At 32.9% G+C, this 16,384-nt stretch overlaps 3 protein-coding genes across 5 annotated transcripts; all 3 read left to right on the forward strand.

Moving 5' to 3' along the window:
* The first annotated feature begins 1,191 nt into the window (after nucleotides 1-1,191).
* LOC124929032 (lon protease homolog 2, peroxisomal-like) lies at nucleotides 1,192-10,740 on the forward strand. 3 transcript variants are annotated; one of them, XM_047469291.1, is made up of 17 exons: nucleotides 1,192-1,456; nucleotides 2,104-2,216; nucleotides 2,292-2,394; nucleotides 2,534-2,703; nucleotides 3,080-3,171; nucleotides 3,487-3,660; nucleotides 3,760-3,843; nucleotides 4,840-4,967; nucleotides 5,176-5,377; nucleotides 5,462-5,668; nucleotides 6,478-6,608; nucleotides 7,375-7,588; nucleotides 8,411-8,713; nucleotides 8,823-9,017; nucleotides 9,609-9,854; nucleotides 10,305-10,406; nucleotides 10,474-10,740. In XM_047469291.1, exons 1-17 carry the CDS (start codon nucleotides 1,350-1,352, stop codon nucleotides 10,555-10,557), a joined length of 2,655 nt encoding a protein of 884 aa, XP_047325247.1. In that variant the 5' UTR covers nucleotides 1,192-1,349; the 3' UTR covers nucleotides 10,558-10,740. The 3 variants fall into 3 exon arrangements, with proteins under 3 accessions (XP_047325247.1, XP_047325246.1, XP_047325248.1); XM_047469290.1 differs by having other exon boundaries at nucleotides 1,193-1,456; nucleotides 3,481-3,660; XM_047469292.1 differs by lacking the exons at nucleotides 1,192-1,456; nucleotides 2,104-2,216; nucleotides 2,292-2,394 and having other exon boundaries at nucleotides 2,561-2,703; nucleotides 3,014-3,171; nucleotides 3,481-3,660.
* Nucleotides 10,741-11,530: 790 nt separating this feature from the next.
* Nucleotides 11,531-12,281, forward strand: LOC124932807 (protein N-lysine methyltransferase METTL21A-like). The gene has a single exon (XM_047473489.1). It carries the CDS (start codon nucleotides 11,562-11,564, stop codon nucleotides 12,204-12,206), a length of 645 nt encoding a protein of 214 aa, XP_047329445.1. The 5' UTR covers nucleotides 11,531-11,561; the 3' UTR covers nucleotides 12,207-12,281.
* Nucleotides 12,282-13,372: 1,091 nt separating this feature from the next.
* Nucleotides 13,373-15,524, forward strand: LOC124931220 (exosome complex component RRP42). The gene is made up of 8 exons (XM_047471642.1): nucleotides 13,373-13,524; nucleotides 13,715-13,842; nucleotides 13,927-13,983; nucleotides 14,055-14,147; nucleotides 14,253-14,331; nucleotides 14,410-14,534; nucleotides 14,946-15,089; nucleotides 15,168-15,524. Exons 2-8 carry the CDS (start codon nucleotides 13,717-13,719, stop codon nucleotides 15,405-15,407), a joined length of 864 nt encoding a protein of 287 aa, XP_047327598.1. The 5' UTR covers nucleotides 13,373-13,524; nucleotides 13,715-13,716; the 3' UTR covers nucleotides 15,408-15,524.
* Nucleotides 15,525-16,384: the final 860 nt, after the last annotated feature.

The raw sequence follows: 16,384 nt of genomic DNA on the forward strand, positions 1-16,384 counted from the left end.
ATATTTAATGTGATGTAAATTAATTTAACTACTATATATATATTTTATATTATATATATATATATATATATATATATATATGGTAGGTATGATATATGGAATTTAATTTTTTATTTATTTATACAGTATACTCTATCAAAATATAGGTGTTAATTTAATTATAAAAAAATAAGTTTTGAAAATCAAATTAAAATATAATTAAATTTTAATATTATTCGATGGTGTTAATTTAATTATAGAAAAATAAATTTTGAAAATCAAATTAAAATATAATTAAAATTTAATATTATTCATATAAGTAGGATAATTAAAATTAAAGAGAAAATATATATATATATATATATACTTTTAGAATTGAACTTCAAATATATTCATAAAATAAGAAATTTATTAAGATTTATTGATTCGTTTAACGACGGTTTGGTTCGTTCATAATGATTACATGGATCTAATTTTGATATTTTCAATATTTTGTTATACGATATATTTGATATACAAAAAATATCGGTAATTTTGTCATCCTTATCTATATTATACCGAAATTTCGGCTGAAAACTTTGATATGATACAAATAATATACCGAATATTTGTTGTATGTCGAGATTTCAGGACAGTATTATACAATTTATACCGAAAAATATTTATTTTTAAATTGAAAAAAAAATCACGGTGAATAAAACGATACAAAATTTATAAAAATAAATAAATAATGGATATTTTGAGAGTTGAATGTACAATCTTGTAGGAGAATCTAATAAATTTATTATAAATATTTAAAAAAATAAATGGATTTGCTAAAATTGGAAAGACAAGATAAATACATGAATTTAAAATATGTTAAATAAAGAAGATGCATGCCCTAATAATTTCATAAAAATTAAAACTGAGTTAATTATAATTTTATTAGTCATTATTTATTCCTTTCTATCGATATACATAATTTTAAAAAATTGTTGTCCCACTACTTTCAGTATCGATATCATATTTTACCAATTTTTTCGGTATACCGAATATCTCAATATATTTTATATTTTGCGGTACGATACTTTAATATAAAAAAACGATAACTTGTTAGGTATAAGTTTTATTTTTCCAAAATTTTGGATTGGCTTGTAATTATAAGAAAGTTTGGGGGCATGTTGAACATACAACTTGTAGTACATATATATATAAGTCAAGTCACCTTGATGAGTTGAAGAAGCCGGACCATAATTGACATTGATAGGTTTTAAAAACGAATTTGATAACCTAACAGTCATCTTCCTCGCTGACCTTCAAATTGATCATCACTATTCCACTTCCTTAATTCCCTTCCCTTTTCCCTCTATCAATCGTTGTTTGATTCATACATGGCGGAGCCGGTGGAACTCCCTAGCCGGCTGGCCATTCTTCCCTTCAGAAACAAGGTTCTATTGCCCGGCGCAATCATACGGATTCGTTGTACCTCTCATAACAGGTTAGTAAGATTTATTAACCTAGAAAGTGATTTTGATTTCGCCTTTCATGTCCCGTTCGATGCAATTCTTCGATTATAACCTCGATTTCTGTGAAAGTAGGGATCAATGAAGCTATTTTGTTTCGGATTTCAAATCAGTTATTGACAGATTAATTAGCTTGAATTATGTGCGGATAAACTTATTTGCTTGTAATTCATTGAATTCATATCCTTTGAAGTTTGCCGTTGTATTTGCAGTGTGTAGTTTGTGGATGAAGCTATGTATTGAAGGATTTTTGTTGTTCATTTGTTTCGGATTTCATATCAACTGTTGACAGATTATTTAGATAACTGTATATTTGGTTATTTTACAGATTAATTAGCTTGAATTATGTGCAGAGAAACTTATTTGCTTGTAATTCATTGAATTCAAATCCTTTGAAGTTTTCCATTGTATTTGCAGTGTGTGGATTGTGGCAGAAGCTATGTATTGAAGGATTTTTGTTGTTCATTTGTTTCGTATTTCAAATCAACTGTTGACAGATTATTTAGATAACTGTATATTTGGTTATTTTACTGACTAATTAGCTTGAATTATGTGCAGAGAAACTTATTTACTTGTAATTCATTGAATTCAAATCGTTTGAAGTTTGCCATTGTATTTGCAGTGTGAAGCTCGTGGAACAAGAATTATGGCAGAAGGAAGAAAAGGGGATAATTGGGATACTTCCAGTTAGGGATGCAGCAGAGACAACATCAGTTGGCCCAATATTTTCTTCAGGTGGCAATTCATTAACATTAGTTATTAGTAAAAAGATGAGAAAGGATGTAAAATTAGATTTTATCTCGTGAATAGGAGCTGATTCAGTGGATGGAATCTCAAAACCACAAGCTGGTGCATCAGATCCTCACAAACTTGATGGAAAAAATCAGCAGGAAGTGATCCATTGGCATACAAGGTATAATTCAACTTTCTATCTACTAGAGTTCTCCTGCTTCACTTCTTAGGGTTAATTACTCTCGTATAATTTATATGCATTTTTAGGACGTTGACTGTTGGATAATGATGTTGGTCTGCTCTTGATGTCAACCTTTCAGGGGAGTTGCGGCTAGAGCATTGCATTTGTCTAGAGGAGTGGAAAAACCAAGTGGAAGGGTTACTTACACGGTTGTCCTTGAAGGCTTGTGCAGATTCTTTGTTCAGGAGCTTAGTAATCGTCAATCATATTATACTGCTCGGATTTCTCCACTTGAAATGACAAAAACTGGTAAGTGAACAATTACTTTATCCTCCATGAGAACTTTTTTGATGGAATTTAATCTCTAGGTATAATGCTAGGCAGCAGATTATATAAAAGCTTAAATTTATAATTCACTAATATTTCTTCATTCTTGAGGGTTAAAACCAAACAAAGTATTAGGTCATTACATTTATTTTGGAAATATAAGACATAGTTATTTGAAGGCACTGTTTCTCTTGATCTATTTAGTCAAAGTTTTCCTCTTCTTCTCCGGAGCATTAGTGCAGCAGTTAACATCAAGCATTGTACAATTCTCTTGATGACATCTGAAATGTAGAGAACTAGCTTTAAGTCATGATCTGTCAAGATGCTGAGTTGCTGCCATGTTTCTGATCTTCATTAGAGATGGAGCAAGTGGAACAAGACTCAGAATTCATTTCATTGTCACGGCATTTTAAGGCTACTTCAATGGAGCTAGTTTCACTTCTTGAGCAGGTGATTGCTCTTATTCACTTCTATGATAACTTCATGGTACATGTATATTGTAGCTGCCATTGTAGTTTCATAAGCTTTAGCTCCCAGAGAAGCTGTCTAGTTGCATTTTCAGGCATAAATTAACTTTTCCATGGTTGGGTTTTTATTTTTCTACCTGCTACTTTGATGCTATTGATGAAAATGTATAACTGACTTGATATTTTTAAGGATTTAGCTGGTCAAAGTTATTTCTGCATGAAAGTGTCCATGATGTTATAATAAATGTAGGAGGCTGATTATAGTGAGACTATTATTTTGTATTCCTTGTAGAAACAGAAATCTGGCGGGAGGACAAAGATTCTTTTGGAGACACTTCCAGTACATAAGTTGGCTGACATATTTGTTGCTAGCTTTGAGATAAGCTTTGAGGAACAGCTGGCAATGTTGGACTCGGTAGATGTTAAAGTGAGGCTTTCAAAAGCTACAGAGTTGGTTGACCGTCATTTACAAGTAATTCATCACTATTTGTTATCTTTCTTCCTTCCCTTTCTTTTGACTGCAATGGTAACACATTAGAATAGTTTATTTACAATCTGCACCTTGTAATAGTCAATTCGCGTGGCTGAAAAGATAACACAAAAGGTTGAGGGGCAATTGTCGAAGACACAAAAGGAATTTTTCCTACGACAACAGGTTTGATATTTTTCTCTTACAAATAATTTATCTAGCAAAAGTTGTTCGCTCTAGTACGTGAAGAGGTGGTTCCTCATTAGCTTATTATATAACAGTAGAAATATGATCTGGTGTTAAACTAATCTCCGCCTTAATTGACTCGGCTCTGTGTATCCTCACTATCTTCACTACTAAAAAATAGCTATTTTGTTTATATGTTGCATGAGTTATTATCCTCCTTAACTACATCTTGACATCTTGTATCGTATTCCTGTTTAATAAATGATAGACAGTCCCTTACAAAACAAGGAGGCAAAAAGGAAAATACCCAACTTGCTGAGTATAGCAAGAAAAACAATAAACTTAACATATATGTCTCCAAAAATGGTAAATAAGCCAATGAAGACAAAAGTTATTAGAAAGGCAACACCAAGCCATTCTCTCATAATTTCCCAAATAGCACTTGAGAATGTGATATGTGGCGATAAATCTTGTATAGTCAACTTTGATCCACATTTTGCATCATATCGTTATTCAAATTGTATGTGAGGCTGGGACTGGCCAATTCCTCAGATCCGTAATGGTTTCCTTTCTACGCCTTGTAAATTCTCAACCTGATCTTTTTTCTATTGTTTACCATCATTAATATATTTTGGTATATGTTTGTTTCTAATAATTTTTTTCTAGTTTTTTCATGTGCATGTATTGAGATTTTCATTTTATCTTCACTTATTTTGTTTAGTTCTCTAGCTGTGCATGACCTAATCTCGTCTTAAAATTAAGAACTAAAGCATCCTCACATGAGACATATTTGCTAAGCATATATCAAGTGACCCCTTTTAGCTAATAGGTGTTTGGGCTCTTCGCCTTTCATCACACTGTGGGCACATATATTTTTACATGTTTATTATTTGAATACGTGTCTTCTTGTTTTATGTGAAGGGGAATTTTGAGTGGGGAGACCTTGGGTTATTATTCCCGGAGAGTAGACCTAACTAAGTTTTCTCTACTATTCAGATGAGGGCTATAAAAGAGGAACTTGGGGACAATGATGATGATGAGGATGATTTAGCTTCCCTGGAAAAGAAGATGCAAAGTGCAGATATGCCTTCAGACACCTGGAAGCATGCACAAAGGGAATTAAGGTATGCTGAACTTGAAGAGCATGAGATGATGTTGACATTTTTACAAGGACTTTTTTGTTTCTTTCTTGAAAAAGTTAAAGGTATTATTTACAAAACAAATAAAAATTGAAAAAAATTAATTGAAACTGTTCTACTATCGATGCTTTATCTTTCCCCTTAGGTTCATTTCAGGTAGATTATAGTGAACTAAATTACATTCTATTATCAGGAGGCTTAAAAAGATGCAGCCTCAGCAGCCTGGATACAGCAGTTCTCGTGTTTATTTAGAGCTGTTGGCCGATCTACCCTGGCAAAAAGCCAGTGAAGAATGTGAGTTAGACTTGAAAGCTGCAAGAGAGCGCCTTGATAGTGACCACTATGGTTTAGTCAAAGTGAAGCAACGGATAATTGAATATCTAGCAGTTCGCAAGGTTGATAAACTATCTACATTTGTTATTCAAAATAATATTCACTCTTTGTTGTTTAATTAATGAGTTGTTTTATTTGAACAACAGCTCAAACCTGAGGCTAAGGGTCCAGTATTATGTTTTGTTGGCCCGCCGGGTGTTGGGAAAACATCTTTGGCATCATCCATTGCTGCTGCTCTTGGAAGAAAGTTTATGCGTATATCTCTTGGTGGTGTTAAGGATGAAGCTGATATTAGAGGCCATAGGAGGACCTATATTGGAAGCATGCCTGGGCGTCTTATTGATGGACTGAAGGTATTTCTCCTTTAATTAGAACTTGATTTGTGAAAGATAATAAAAATAATATTGAAATTAGAATAGCCAGTGGCTGACAGAAGTGTGTATGATAGAGAAAGATAGTTGAAGAGAAACTCTAAAACAATAGAGTAGTTTATTATTGAATAAATCAGAGTGAATTGAATGATTACACAAGAATCAAGATTACTTTTATAATCAATCAATATTACTTTTATAATCACTTAAACAACTACTTCCATAAATATAGTAAACAATAAAAGCTAAATACTGATAATAAATAAATATTGATAATTAGCTAAAGATAATTCAAAATTATCTTTAACATCCCCTTCAAGCAAAACGGTGCGGAACAAACCGTAAGCTTGTCAAGAGAAAGATCTTTCATTGTCTCAAGGTTTTTTAAAATTTCAAACAGTAGCAATGTCTTCGATCTTGCTCTTATACCATGAAAGATAATAAAAGTAATATTAAAATAAGAATAACCTCATCCGCCAGTGGCCGTTGTTTCTTATCATAAAGTATCTTGCTACTTGTATATAAAAGCCTTCAGTGTTGTATAACTTTATCCGAAACATTGCAAACCAGTGATCTCGTCCAGTTCATGAAGGGTAACTTTGTTGTACTTGTTCCTCTTGAATGCTACTTCCTTTCCTTTTCCCATAGATAATTTGTTGTAGTACAATAGAGTTTTGAATTATGAATTACATCTTTCAGTAAGAAATCTAAAATATGTATTACTGTAGCTCCCTATTGGTGTTTAAATTTCGGATGCGGATATAATATGTATCTTGTCTCGTGATATTCAGAGAGTTGGGGTCTGCAACCCAGTTATGCTTCTGGATGAGATTGATAAGACAGGCACAGATGTGCGGGGAGATCCAGCTTCAGCACTCCTGGAAGTTCTTGATCCTGAACAAAACAAGACATTCAATGATCAGTATCCTTTTCATTTCACAGGAACTGTTTATTCTCTAATTTAGTGGGTTCTTTGTTGAGTAAGAATTGATTACTAATAATTTCACTTGATTGGTTTTCGTGGTTAGTTCCTTGAATGGTTTGGTAAGCTCATTAGGAAACACTTTTTTTTTGTTTCTGGATCTGAATCCAGATCCAGACTAGAAATCTACAATAAATATTACATTTGTGTTTGACTAAATTCTGTTACCAAATGCGATCCACATCCATATGAGATATTTGACAGAAAAAAAGTGTTTCCAAATGGGCATATATGATATTCCAATGAAGATGGCATAATTGTAATTTTCAGCATAATAGCATTTCAGTTTTATTGATTTGTCCGTTGTTTTTAGTTTTTGTTTTGTTTATTTTATGAGATCTTATTTTATTTGGTGCTTAGTCTGGAGATTTTGTGTTAATGATCTGATTCTGGTATTTGATTATTATTCACCAGTATGAAGTCAATTGTTTTAGTTTCCGTCTCACTAACTGCAGTATCATCCACCCTATTTTCACTCACTAGAAGAACTCCAATTATCCTTTCTCTTCTTTCTTAGTGAATTACTTATTTACTACAGTGACTTTAGAATGTAGAGAATAATTAAGGCATTAATGCTGTACTTTTCATCCATGCAAGGTTTAGGAAATGGAAAGTTTTCTCTCTGATTGATCTCAGTTCATTATATTCATTGGTTGTTGGCTTGGAAATAAAGCCTTGAAGTTATTCCTTAATTAAAACACTCCAGCTATTTGAATGTGCCTTTTGACCTTTCAAAAGTTGTTTTTGTGGCAACTGCAAACAGGATGAAACCTATTCCTCCTCCACTATTAGATAGAATGGAGGTAATTGAGCTGCCAGGTTATACACCAGAGGAAAAGTTGAGGATAGCAATGCGGCATCTGATCCCTCGAGTGCTTGATCAACATGGCTTGAGCTCGGAATTTCTTCAATTCCCCGAGGTATAACATTGCCTATACTCAACTTTGATTTCTTCTCCCTGAATACTTGGTCTTCTGATATCAACAAGCACGACACAATGACAAATGATATATATATTGTGCAAGCTATATTATTTATTTAACAACCAAAGTTGGTGATGGTTTACTCTCCTAGCATTAACCTCTTCATTTGGAAACACTTAGACCTGGTTTGATGAAGGTTAAGTCTAACCCTTTATCTCATCAATCAGTTCATTCAAATCATGTACTAAATTACCCTTATTTGGAAAGGTGAAACTCATTAATCACTCGGTCGTAATACCCTTACTTTATTGTTTGTAACATTTTAAAATATTTAATACAAAGGATATTATTTTAGTCATTTAACCCCAAATAATCCACTTTTCATCAAATGTTTTTTTTTCCTTCCAAATAGTAGAATTATTTAAAAAATAATAAAGATGAAACAAACACTAACTTTTTTTTCAAAAACTAAGGTATATTCCCTTAAGGAAGCTAGCATGAGCTCCCACTTTATTAAGTGCGTTCTTAGTGAGAATCGAACCTGAGACCTTTGATCTCTTAGGCAAGACTCTTTCCACTTGAGGTACGTAGGAAACTAAATTGAGTAAGAGACGAATTCCGAAATTTAATTTTGTTTCTGTGTTTGGAAACGGATCCAGAAACAGAATTTCATGGCTTAAGACTGGATTGTTAAAAAGAAAGAATGTAAAAACAATGACAAAGGAAGACATTTTAACCTACCATAATGGATTAGATTTCCCCTTAACTGCTGATGGTTAGTTGATTGATCTTTTTCCCCCTCAATATCTGTTTCGACAGGAAATGGTGAAACTGGTAATTCAGAGATACACCAGAGAAGCCGGTGTTAGAAACCTTGAAAGAAACTTGTCTTCCTTAGCTCGTGCAACAGCAGTATTGGTTGCAGAGCAGGAACATTCTATGCCAATCAGCAAAAGTGTCAATAATCTTGGTTCTCCGTTAATGGAGAGCAGAATTGCTGATTCATCTGATGTGGAAATGGAGGTTATTCCTATGGGTGTCACTGGTAATGAGTTGTCGAATACATATACTATTAGCTCCCCTTATATTGTCAATGAGACAATGCTGGAGAAAGTATTAGGGGTAATCATTAATTAAATGATTTTTATTCTTTTTAAGTTTTACATTGCTTAAGTAGATATAATTTGTTACTATTAACAATGGTTGTGGAATATTTGTCTTGTGAATGTAGCCACCAAAATTTGATGATAAGGAAACTGCTGAACGAGTTGTCACTCCTGGTGTATCAGTTGGATTGGTATGGACAGCTTTTGGTGGCCAGGTTCAGTTTGTTGAGGCTACTGGGATGGCAGGAAAGGGTGATCTCCATCTCACTGGACAACTTGGTGATGTTATTAAGGAATCGGCTCAGATTGCTTTGACATGGGTATGTTTTTTCTTCCTATTACATTTTCTGATCTGCATTTGGAAACATTTATTGTTTCTTCTTTTGTATGTGGACCCTGTTTTTAGATATAGGAACAAAAATAAATTTATGAATCTGTCTTGAACTAAATTTAGTTTCCATATGTTTATGTATCTGGAATATTTCCATATCCTAAGAAACAATAAGGCCTGTTTGATGTGGGTTATTTGAGATTATTTTGAAAATCAGGAAGGAAGCTAGCACGACCCTCACTTCAATCAAGTGATAATTGAACCCCGAGACCTTTGTTTCTTAGTCAAGACTCTTTTCACTGATATCAAGTGATTTGTAGGTTATTAGAGATTAATTCCAAATAACCCACTATCCAATCTGTTCATTAATCACGTTATTAAATTATTCAACTAAAATACCAAAGTACCCTTGAACTAATAATATATATATGTATACAATGGCTTCTATGATAAAAATCCAGCTAGGTTTAGATGAGTTAGCTTACCTGCTTCCTTTAAACTAGAATGGTTGAACTGTAAATAGTATGTAGAACGCGTGGTTCTATTTTCTTTTTTTCTAATGATAAATTGAGCTTTGTAGGTAAGAGCAAGAGCAACAGAACTGAAGTTGGTAACTGCTGATGATATAAATTTACTAGATGGACGCGACATTCATATTCATTTCCCTGCTGGTGCTGTACCAAAAGATGGACCTTCAGCTGGTGTGACTCTTGTTACATCACTAGTATCGTTATTCAGTCAGAGATGTGTAAGATCTGATACGGCAATGACTGGAGAAATGACATTAAGGGGCCTTGTATTACCTGTTGGTGGAATCAAAGATAAGGTTTGCTTTCCCACTTCTATCATGAAATTAGTTCTACAATCTGTTAATTCTTAATGGAGAATAAAAGTGTTAATAGTACCTCACTAGGGTAGCTAAGTGACAAAAGTCGTGCCAAGAGACCAAATGTTACGGGTTTGACTGAGAACACTTTAAATTGGGCTAGGTGATTGAAGTAGTACATATCATCCACATAACGGGGTCAAGTTTTTATTTGTTAGGATTTGAAGGGTTTAGGGTTTTGTAAAAGAAAGAGGTGAGAATTTGATTGGCTTAAGCCCTTTTAGATGAGAAACTTCCATAGTATGACAGTTTCTCATTCATATCCAATTACGAAAACACAATTGTTTTCAAATTGAATCATCATAAAGTGAGATCTATCTTCTAATGCTGACATTTCATATTCTTTGTCATCATGTTATATACTAAGAAGAGGTAAAATGGTGTTTGCAGGTTCTTGCAGCACATAGACATGGCATAAAGAGGATCATTCTTCCTCATAGGAATGCCAAAGACTTGGCTGAAATACCTTCACCTGTCCTCTCAAGCATGGAGGTAAAAACATTGCCCATTTACGAACATTTTTCCGACTTGGATCTGATTCTGTGTTTTGAAATATCAGATATTTCTTGCGAAGAGGATGGAGGATGTGCTAGAACAGGCATTTGAAGGAGGTTGTCCATGGAGGCAACATTCAAAGTTATAGATTGGGGGATTAATACAACTGAACTGGACTATTAACAGGATCAGGTGATGGAATCAATTGTTTATTTACTAACATATATGAGCTTGTTTATTATTATTAATTAATGCTCTACCATATTGAATATTCTTTATGGAGTAATTTGTTTTCATATTTTTGGCAAACAATAATAAGCCATATTCTCATCATTTATACAAATAAATTCATTTGTTAAGTTGTATTAACAACATTGTACCTACTTTCTTTTTACATGGTCCTCGTGTCGTGGCATATTTGAGAAGGCCACATGTATGTTGATTTTTTGTTTTTCGGCCTAAAAATTTAAATCTAACCCGAAACCTTAGACAAAAGACATTGTTTTTCTTTTGAAAGGAAAGAAAGACCATATATTAAAATATTTATTAAACTAATTTCATATAAATAAGCATAAACAAAATCTACATTATAACTCTAATAGTATAAACAAATAACAATGAATTTACAAATTGTACACAGGATATCTTTGATAAGTTAATGGGTATAGAATAATTGCAATCCATTAATTGGTTCTATATTCTCTTATCTTATGTCTTTGGTTTTTATTCTTTTGAGAATCGATATTAAAATAATGGAGTAAAGAAAGTTTTAAATTAAAGTGCATAATCATGTTAATTTTTTAAATTAAAACAAAATTAGAAAAAAGTATATGATAATAACTGATCTCAACCATATTCCAAATTCACAATAAAAATTAGCATATTTGTAGTTCAAATAAAATGAAGATTATATTAATGCAATTTAAAAACATTTATATATATTAATCATTAATTTATGAAAAAAACTAGAAGTTGACTTTCTAAAATAATAATAAAAAAGATTATTATATATGCATAAAAACAAACAAGTCACTCTCATTTTCTTGCCACTTTTGTATATTATAAACTCATTATAAATCATCCAATAAACTCTCATCATCATCATAACAATAATCAACCAAAAAAAAATAGTTCTTTTTCTCTCCTCCAATTATGGGCATCAAAGAAATACAAATCTCCAACAAGAACCTCAAGATTCACGAACCAGATGACATATATGATTCCCAAACCGGAAGAGCCTTAACCGGTTCATGGGTATGGGATTCCGCCCCAATCTTATCTCAATGGATGGCATCCAAAGGAATCCTTCAATTCGACTTCATCGGAAAAACAGTTATCGAACTCGGCGCTGGAACTGGCCTCCCCGGTCTAACCACAGCCATACTAGGAGCCAGCCATGTTTTTCTAACGGATGTAGAATCTTTGATTCCTACGTTGAATAAGAATGTTGAAGTAAATGGACTCGAAGACCGAGTTAAGGTGAGTCGATTGGTTTGGGGATCGTTGGATGAGATTCCGAGTTCGAATGGTTTTGATTTGGTGGTCATGTCGGATGTGTTTTTCGATTCGGATGAGGTGTCAAAGTTGGTGAAGACTTTGAAGAAGATTTGTGGAGATAATACTAAGGTTTGGGCAGCTAGCGAGGTTCGACAATGGACCGGGGATTGTGTAAGTGTTTTGGAAGCGGGTGGATTTGAAGTTGTTGAATTGTTTGTTCATCGGAGTGACGGTTTAGATGATTTTGCAATTTATCAACTTATCCCTCCACCACTCCAGAGAAATTCTAACGATTTTTAGTTAATTTTACGTGTGATAAAAGTCGACAAGAATTGAAGAATAATAATTCTATAAATGTATTATTGCGAGTTAGGTATTGTTAGTGGTGTTATAATTTTTTTTATCAAATACAAATTATTGATTGTGGATAGACATGTTTATTTTTAGACTGAAATTTTTAAATAATAATATTGTATGATGGGATAAAATTCAAATTAATTGAATGATAAGGGGAGTGGTGGAGGGTAGCTCATGGTAGACCCCATTTTTTTAAAAAATTAATTGACTTTTATATTTGAGTTTGAATTTAAACACAAAGAAGGTGGATGATTGTTTTTAGAAATATGTATTTTTAAAGTATATAAAATGTTGATTTAGTTTATGTTTGTGGTTCAAAATACATATTATATTTCATTCTTAATGTCCTTACAAACAATATAAGAAATGTAGTTAAATTAAATTTAATTAGAACTGGAGTTATAAATTAGAGTTAAAAGGGATTTAAATTTAATGTAAAAAAATTATGGAGAGGTTAAATTTAGTGCTTTTTTTTTTTAAATTGTACCTGTAGAAAATTGAAATCTAAAATTAATCACTAAATAATTAATACAATTAATCACTAGATAATTAATACAAGTTATTATTTTAAAAAAAATTGAAATACATACAAATTTGATAAATAAACCACATATTCCCTATAATTAACTAAGAAATAGATAGTTGTCACATTTTTTTTTTAACTTGACAAGAACTATAATAACTTTAAAAATTAAAAACCTTATCAAGATATTATAATCAAATTCAAAAATAATAAATCACTAAAATGATCGCAACTAGGATAATTAGAGCTTGAGAACAAAAAAATAAGAGGTTGAACAATTTCTTCGACTCTTTTATCAGCTTTATCTCAAAATGATTTTACGACTTTTTTTTCTTAAATTCTCGAATCTTCGTTCCTTATTATTCCACCTTCATACGTTCTAAATATAATAATTTTTTTTTTTACATTCAGCATTGGCCTTGAAAGACAGCAAAGAATACACTTAAACTATAAAAATATATAAAAAAAGAAAGATAAAATAAATTAAAATTAAGAAGTTAATATATGAGGAAGATATATTAATTGTTTATAAATTGTCCAATATAAAATTCTAGACTAAAACATATGGGTCGCCCGGCCCGATACATTCTGATCCGTTTATTGTTTTGAATTTACAGCCCTAACAATAACTAACATCCCATTCCCAGTTTTCTTCTTTCTCCTCCCTTCACAGCCGCCGCCGCCGCCGGCCATCGCCGACCACCGTAACTAATCACCGAAGACAGCCCTCGAACCACTGTAAGTTCCTTCTATCGTTCGTGTACTTTTGTTTTTGCCGGAAACCGACGCCGGGCACCACCGAAATTCATCGCGTTCGTGTATAGATGATTGATATTGCTTTCTTTAACAAACATAACACCAAACCAGACTACAAAAAGTATAATAGATAGTCAAGAATACATAAAGTAAGTGTTTTTTCTTGTGATAGAAATGGTGGGTCTGTCAGTAGGAGAAAAACATTACATTAAGGGTGGAATTGCTCAAGATCTTCGAACAGATGGGCGTAAACGGTTAACTTACCGTCATATCTATGTTGAAACTGGAGTAATTGCTCAGGTGATTGATGGGTTTCTTTCAAATTTGCTCTGCATAATTTTAATTTGGTTTTTTATTCAATAATTTTGGAAATTCTTGTTTTAGGCAAATGGTTCAGCAAGAGTTAAGCTTGGTGCTACTGATGTAATTGCCAGTGTAAAGGTAGAGAGATCAAGAAATGTGGAATTGAGTATTGATTATAATTTTTTTGAATTCAATAATTGATTTTGCAGGCTGAAATTGGAAGACCAAATCCATCACATCCTGACAAAGGCAAGGTTTTTATATATATTGATTGCAGTCCAACCGCAGAGCCAACTTTTCAGGTATTTTTTTGGTCATATAGTTAACAAAGATGTCTTCAAACATGATTGCATATGAAATTAGGAAGATTTGATTAGCATATTTGAAGATATAGTTATGCTTAATAGGGTAGAGGAGGTGATGAATTGGCTGGAGAGCTCTCGACTGCTCTTCAGAGGTGTCTTTTAGGTGGTAAAAGTGGATCAGGTGATAATAATGAATACGGAGAATGTGTCCATTTTGCCTTTTTTTAGGTGTTAATGAAATGATGTCTCAATTGAATAGGAGCTGGAATTGATTTGTCATCTTTATCGATTGTGGAGGGGAAGGTCTGTTGGGATCTTTACATTGATGGACTTGTGATTAGTTCAGATGGAAATGTCTTAGATGCATTGGGCGCTGCTATCAAGGTGGTTTCTTTTGTTTTTCGTGTTCTTTTTGTAGGTTTATTGTGCTTTCGTTCATTTCTTTACTTGTAATTGTTTACAAACTATTACAATCATTATAATGGATTCATTTAGAAACACTTGTATTTCTTCTGAACATGTCAAGTTTCCAAGAATAATCTCAACCACATATAGATATGCTTTTGCATCCAAATTTTTTGTATACTACAGATTGGGGGTGATCCCATTTCCTAATTTGTGTATGGATTCAGAATGAGATTCCGTTATTGTGCATGATTTTCAATGTATCTCAGCCAAACCTTTCATACACAACGGATATAGATATGCTTAGATAAACTTATTGGCGGGTTCTCAGCCTGATTACAGATCCATCTAAAAAAATATTCTCTAAATTTGTTTTCTTTGTTGCTTTAGGCTGCTCTAAGTAATACTGGCATACCAAGAGCCAATGTTGCTCCAGGTGCTGCTTCTGACGAGCAGCCCGAAGTCGACGTCAGCGATGAGGAATTTCTCCAGTTCGACACGTCAGGTGTACCCGTCATTGTTACATTGACAAAGGTGAACATTTTTTTTTTAAATTCCATTGAAGGTAATATTGTGGAAACATAATTTTTTTTTTTTTTTGATTCTTAAAAGGTGGGTAGACATTATATTGTGGATGCAACAGCAGAAGAGGAGTCTCAGATGAGCTCTGCAATATCGGTTTCAATAAATAGGCAAGGAAATGTATGCGGGTTGATGAAACGAGGTGGTGCAGGACTTGACCCGAGTGTTATACTTGACATGATATCGGTTGGTAAACATGTAAGTCAGCAGTTGATCAACAAATTGGATTCAGAAATATCTGCAGCTGAAGCAGCATGTGAAGAGGATTGATGAAGATAAGTCAGATTGTTTCTTTCTTTTTCTGCTGTTCTATTATGAACTTCATCCAAGTGTCTTCTATTCAACTTCATATTTCTTAAATCAAATCTCTAGTTCAACATACTCCTATAATCAAATCGCATATTTTTGGTCCAAATGATACCTTATGCCATTAGTTGATCATTCCTTAACCAGCACAAAACAACTCACAAAAACTTTCAAATGAATGTTCACCCTCCTGCAAGAAAATGAGAGTATCTTTTGTAGCATCGGTCATTTGCTTAAACATATTATGAAACGCTTAAACATATTATGAAACGATATCTCAACATCGACGTAAAGACTTCCATTTCTAAAACCAATAAGCGTTCTTAAACAAGCTGTTATACCTTGAGTAGAATTATGTATAATTCTTGAACATGAAAGATAAAAGAATTATATTGCGATGAGTAATGAAGATTCAATGGGAGGAGATAGAACCCTAACCGATAAGGAGAATATAATAGGGACGAGGGAGGGAAATTTTAACAAGAATTTTTAACTAAATTATTTCATAACTATTCTTAACAACCAATATTATATTTATACTAGTTTATCAATAACTGTCATTCCCGTTATAGTGTAATAGTCCTAATATTCTTTCCTCTTGTATCATTATCCTCTCCTTCACTTCTTTCGTTTGCGAACGACAATAGTCGAAGGTGCTGTTGAAACTCTAAAGCATCTGGTGACTCTTCGAACCATATGAATAGTCGGAATTGCTTATTTTGACTATCGGGTGGTTCCTCAAACCATAAGAAATATTTGTATCTCATCTACGACTTATGACCAAAAGTTTTTCGAATATAACTTTTGTCATCTGGTGGTTCTTCAAACCACAAAAGTATCCAATTTTTGTCTTAAATCATGAAGTGATTGAAACACGGGGTCGTTGGCCAAGATTCGTTCTTCGAGACTCTCAAATGCATCAATTGTGAAAGCAAATTGAG

Source organism: Impatiens glandulifera, chromosome 3 (assembly GCF_907164915.1).
Source record: "Impatiens glandulifera chromosome 3, dImpGla2.1, whole genome shotgun sequence".
Classification (NCBI taxonomy): Eukaryota; Viridiplantae; Streptophyta; class Magnoliopsida; order Ericales; family Balsaminaceae; genus Impatiens; species Impatiens glandulifera.

Bases quoted from the DNA above. Each gene is read 5' to 3' on its own strand.
- LOC124932807 (XM_047473489.1), top strand. From the start codon at position 11,562: ATGGGCATCAAAGAAATACAAATCTCCAACAAGAACCTCAAGATTCAC.
- LOC124931220 (XM_047471642.1), top strand. From the start codon at position 13,717: ATGGTGGGTCTGTCAGTAGGAGAAAAACATTACATTAAGGGTGGAATT. The intron at 13,984-14,054 runs GTAGAGAGATCA...TTGATTTTGCAG, and splicing joins ATGTAATTGCCAGTGTAAAG to GCTGAAATTGGAAGACCAAA. The intron at 15,090-15,167 runs GTGAACATTTTT...GATTCTTAAAAG, and splicing joins TCATTGTTACATTGACAAAG to GTGGGTAGACATTATATTGT.
- LOC124929032 (XM_047469290.1), top strand. From the start codon at position 1,350: ATGGCGGAGCCGGTGGAACTCCCTAGCCGGCTGGCCATTCTTCCCTTC. The intron at 2,395-2,533 runs GTATAATTCAAC...TCAACCTTTCAG, and splicing joins GTGATCCATTGGCATACAAG to GGGAGTTGCGGCTAGAGCAT. The intron at 3,661-3,759 runs GTAATTCATCAC...ACCTTGTAATAG, and splicing joins TGGTTGACCGTCATTTACAA to TCAATTCGCGTGGCTGAAAA.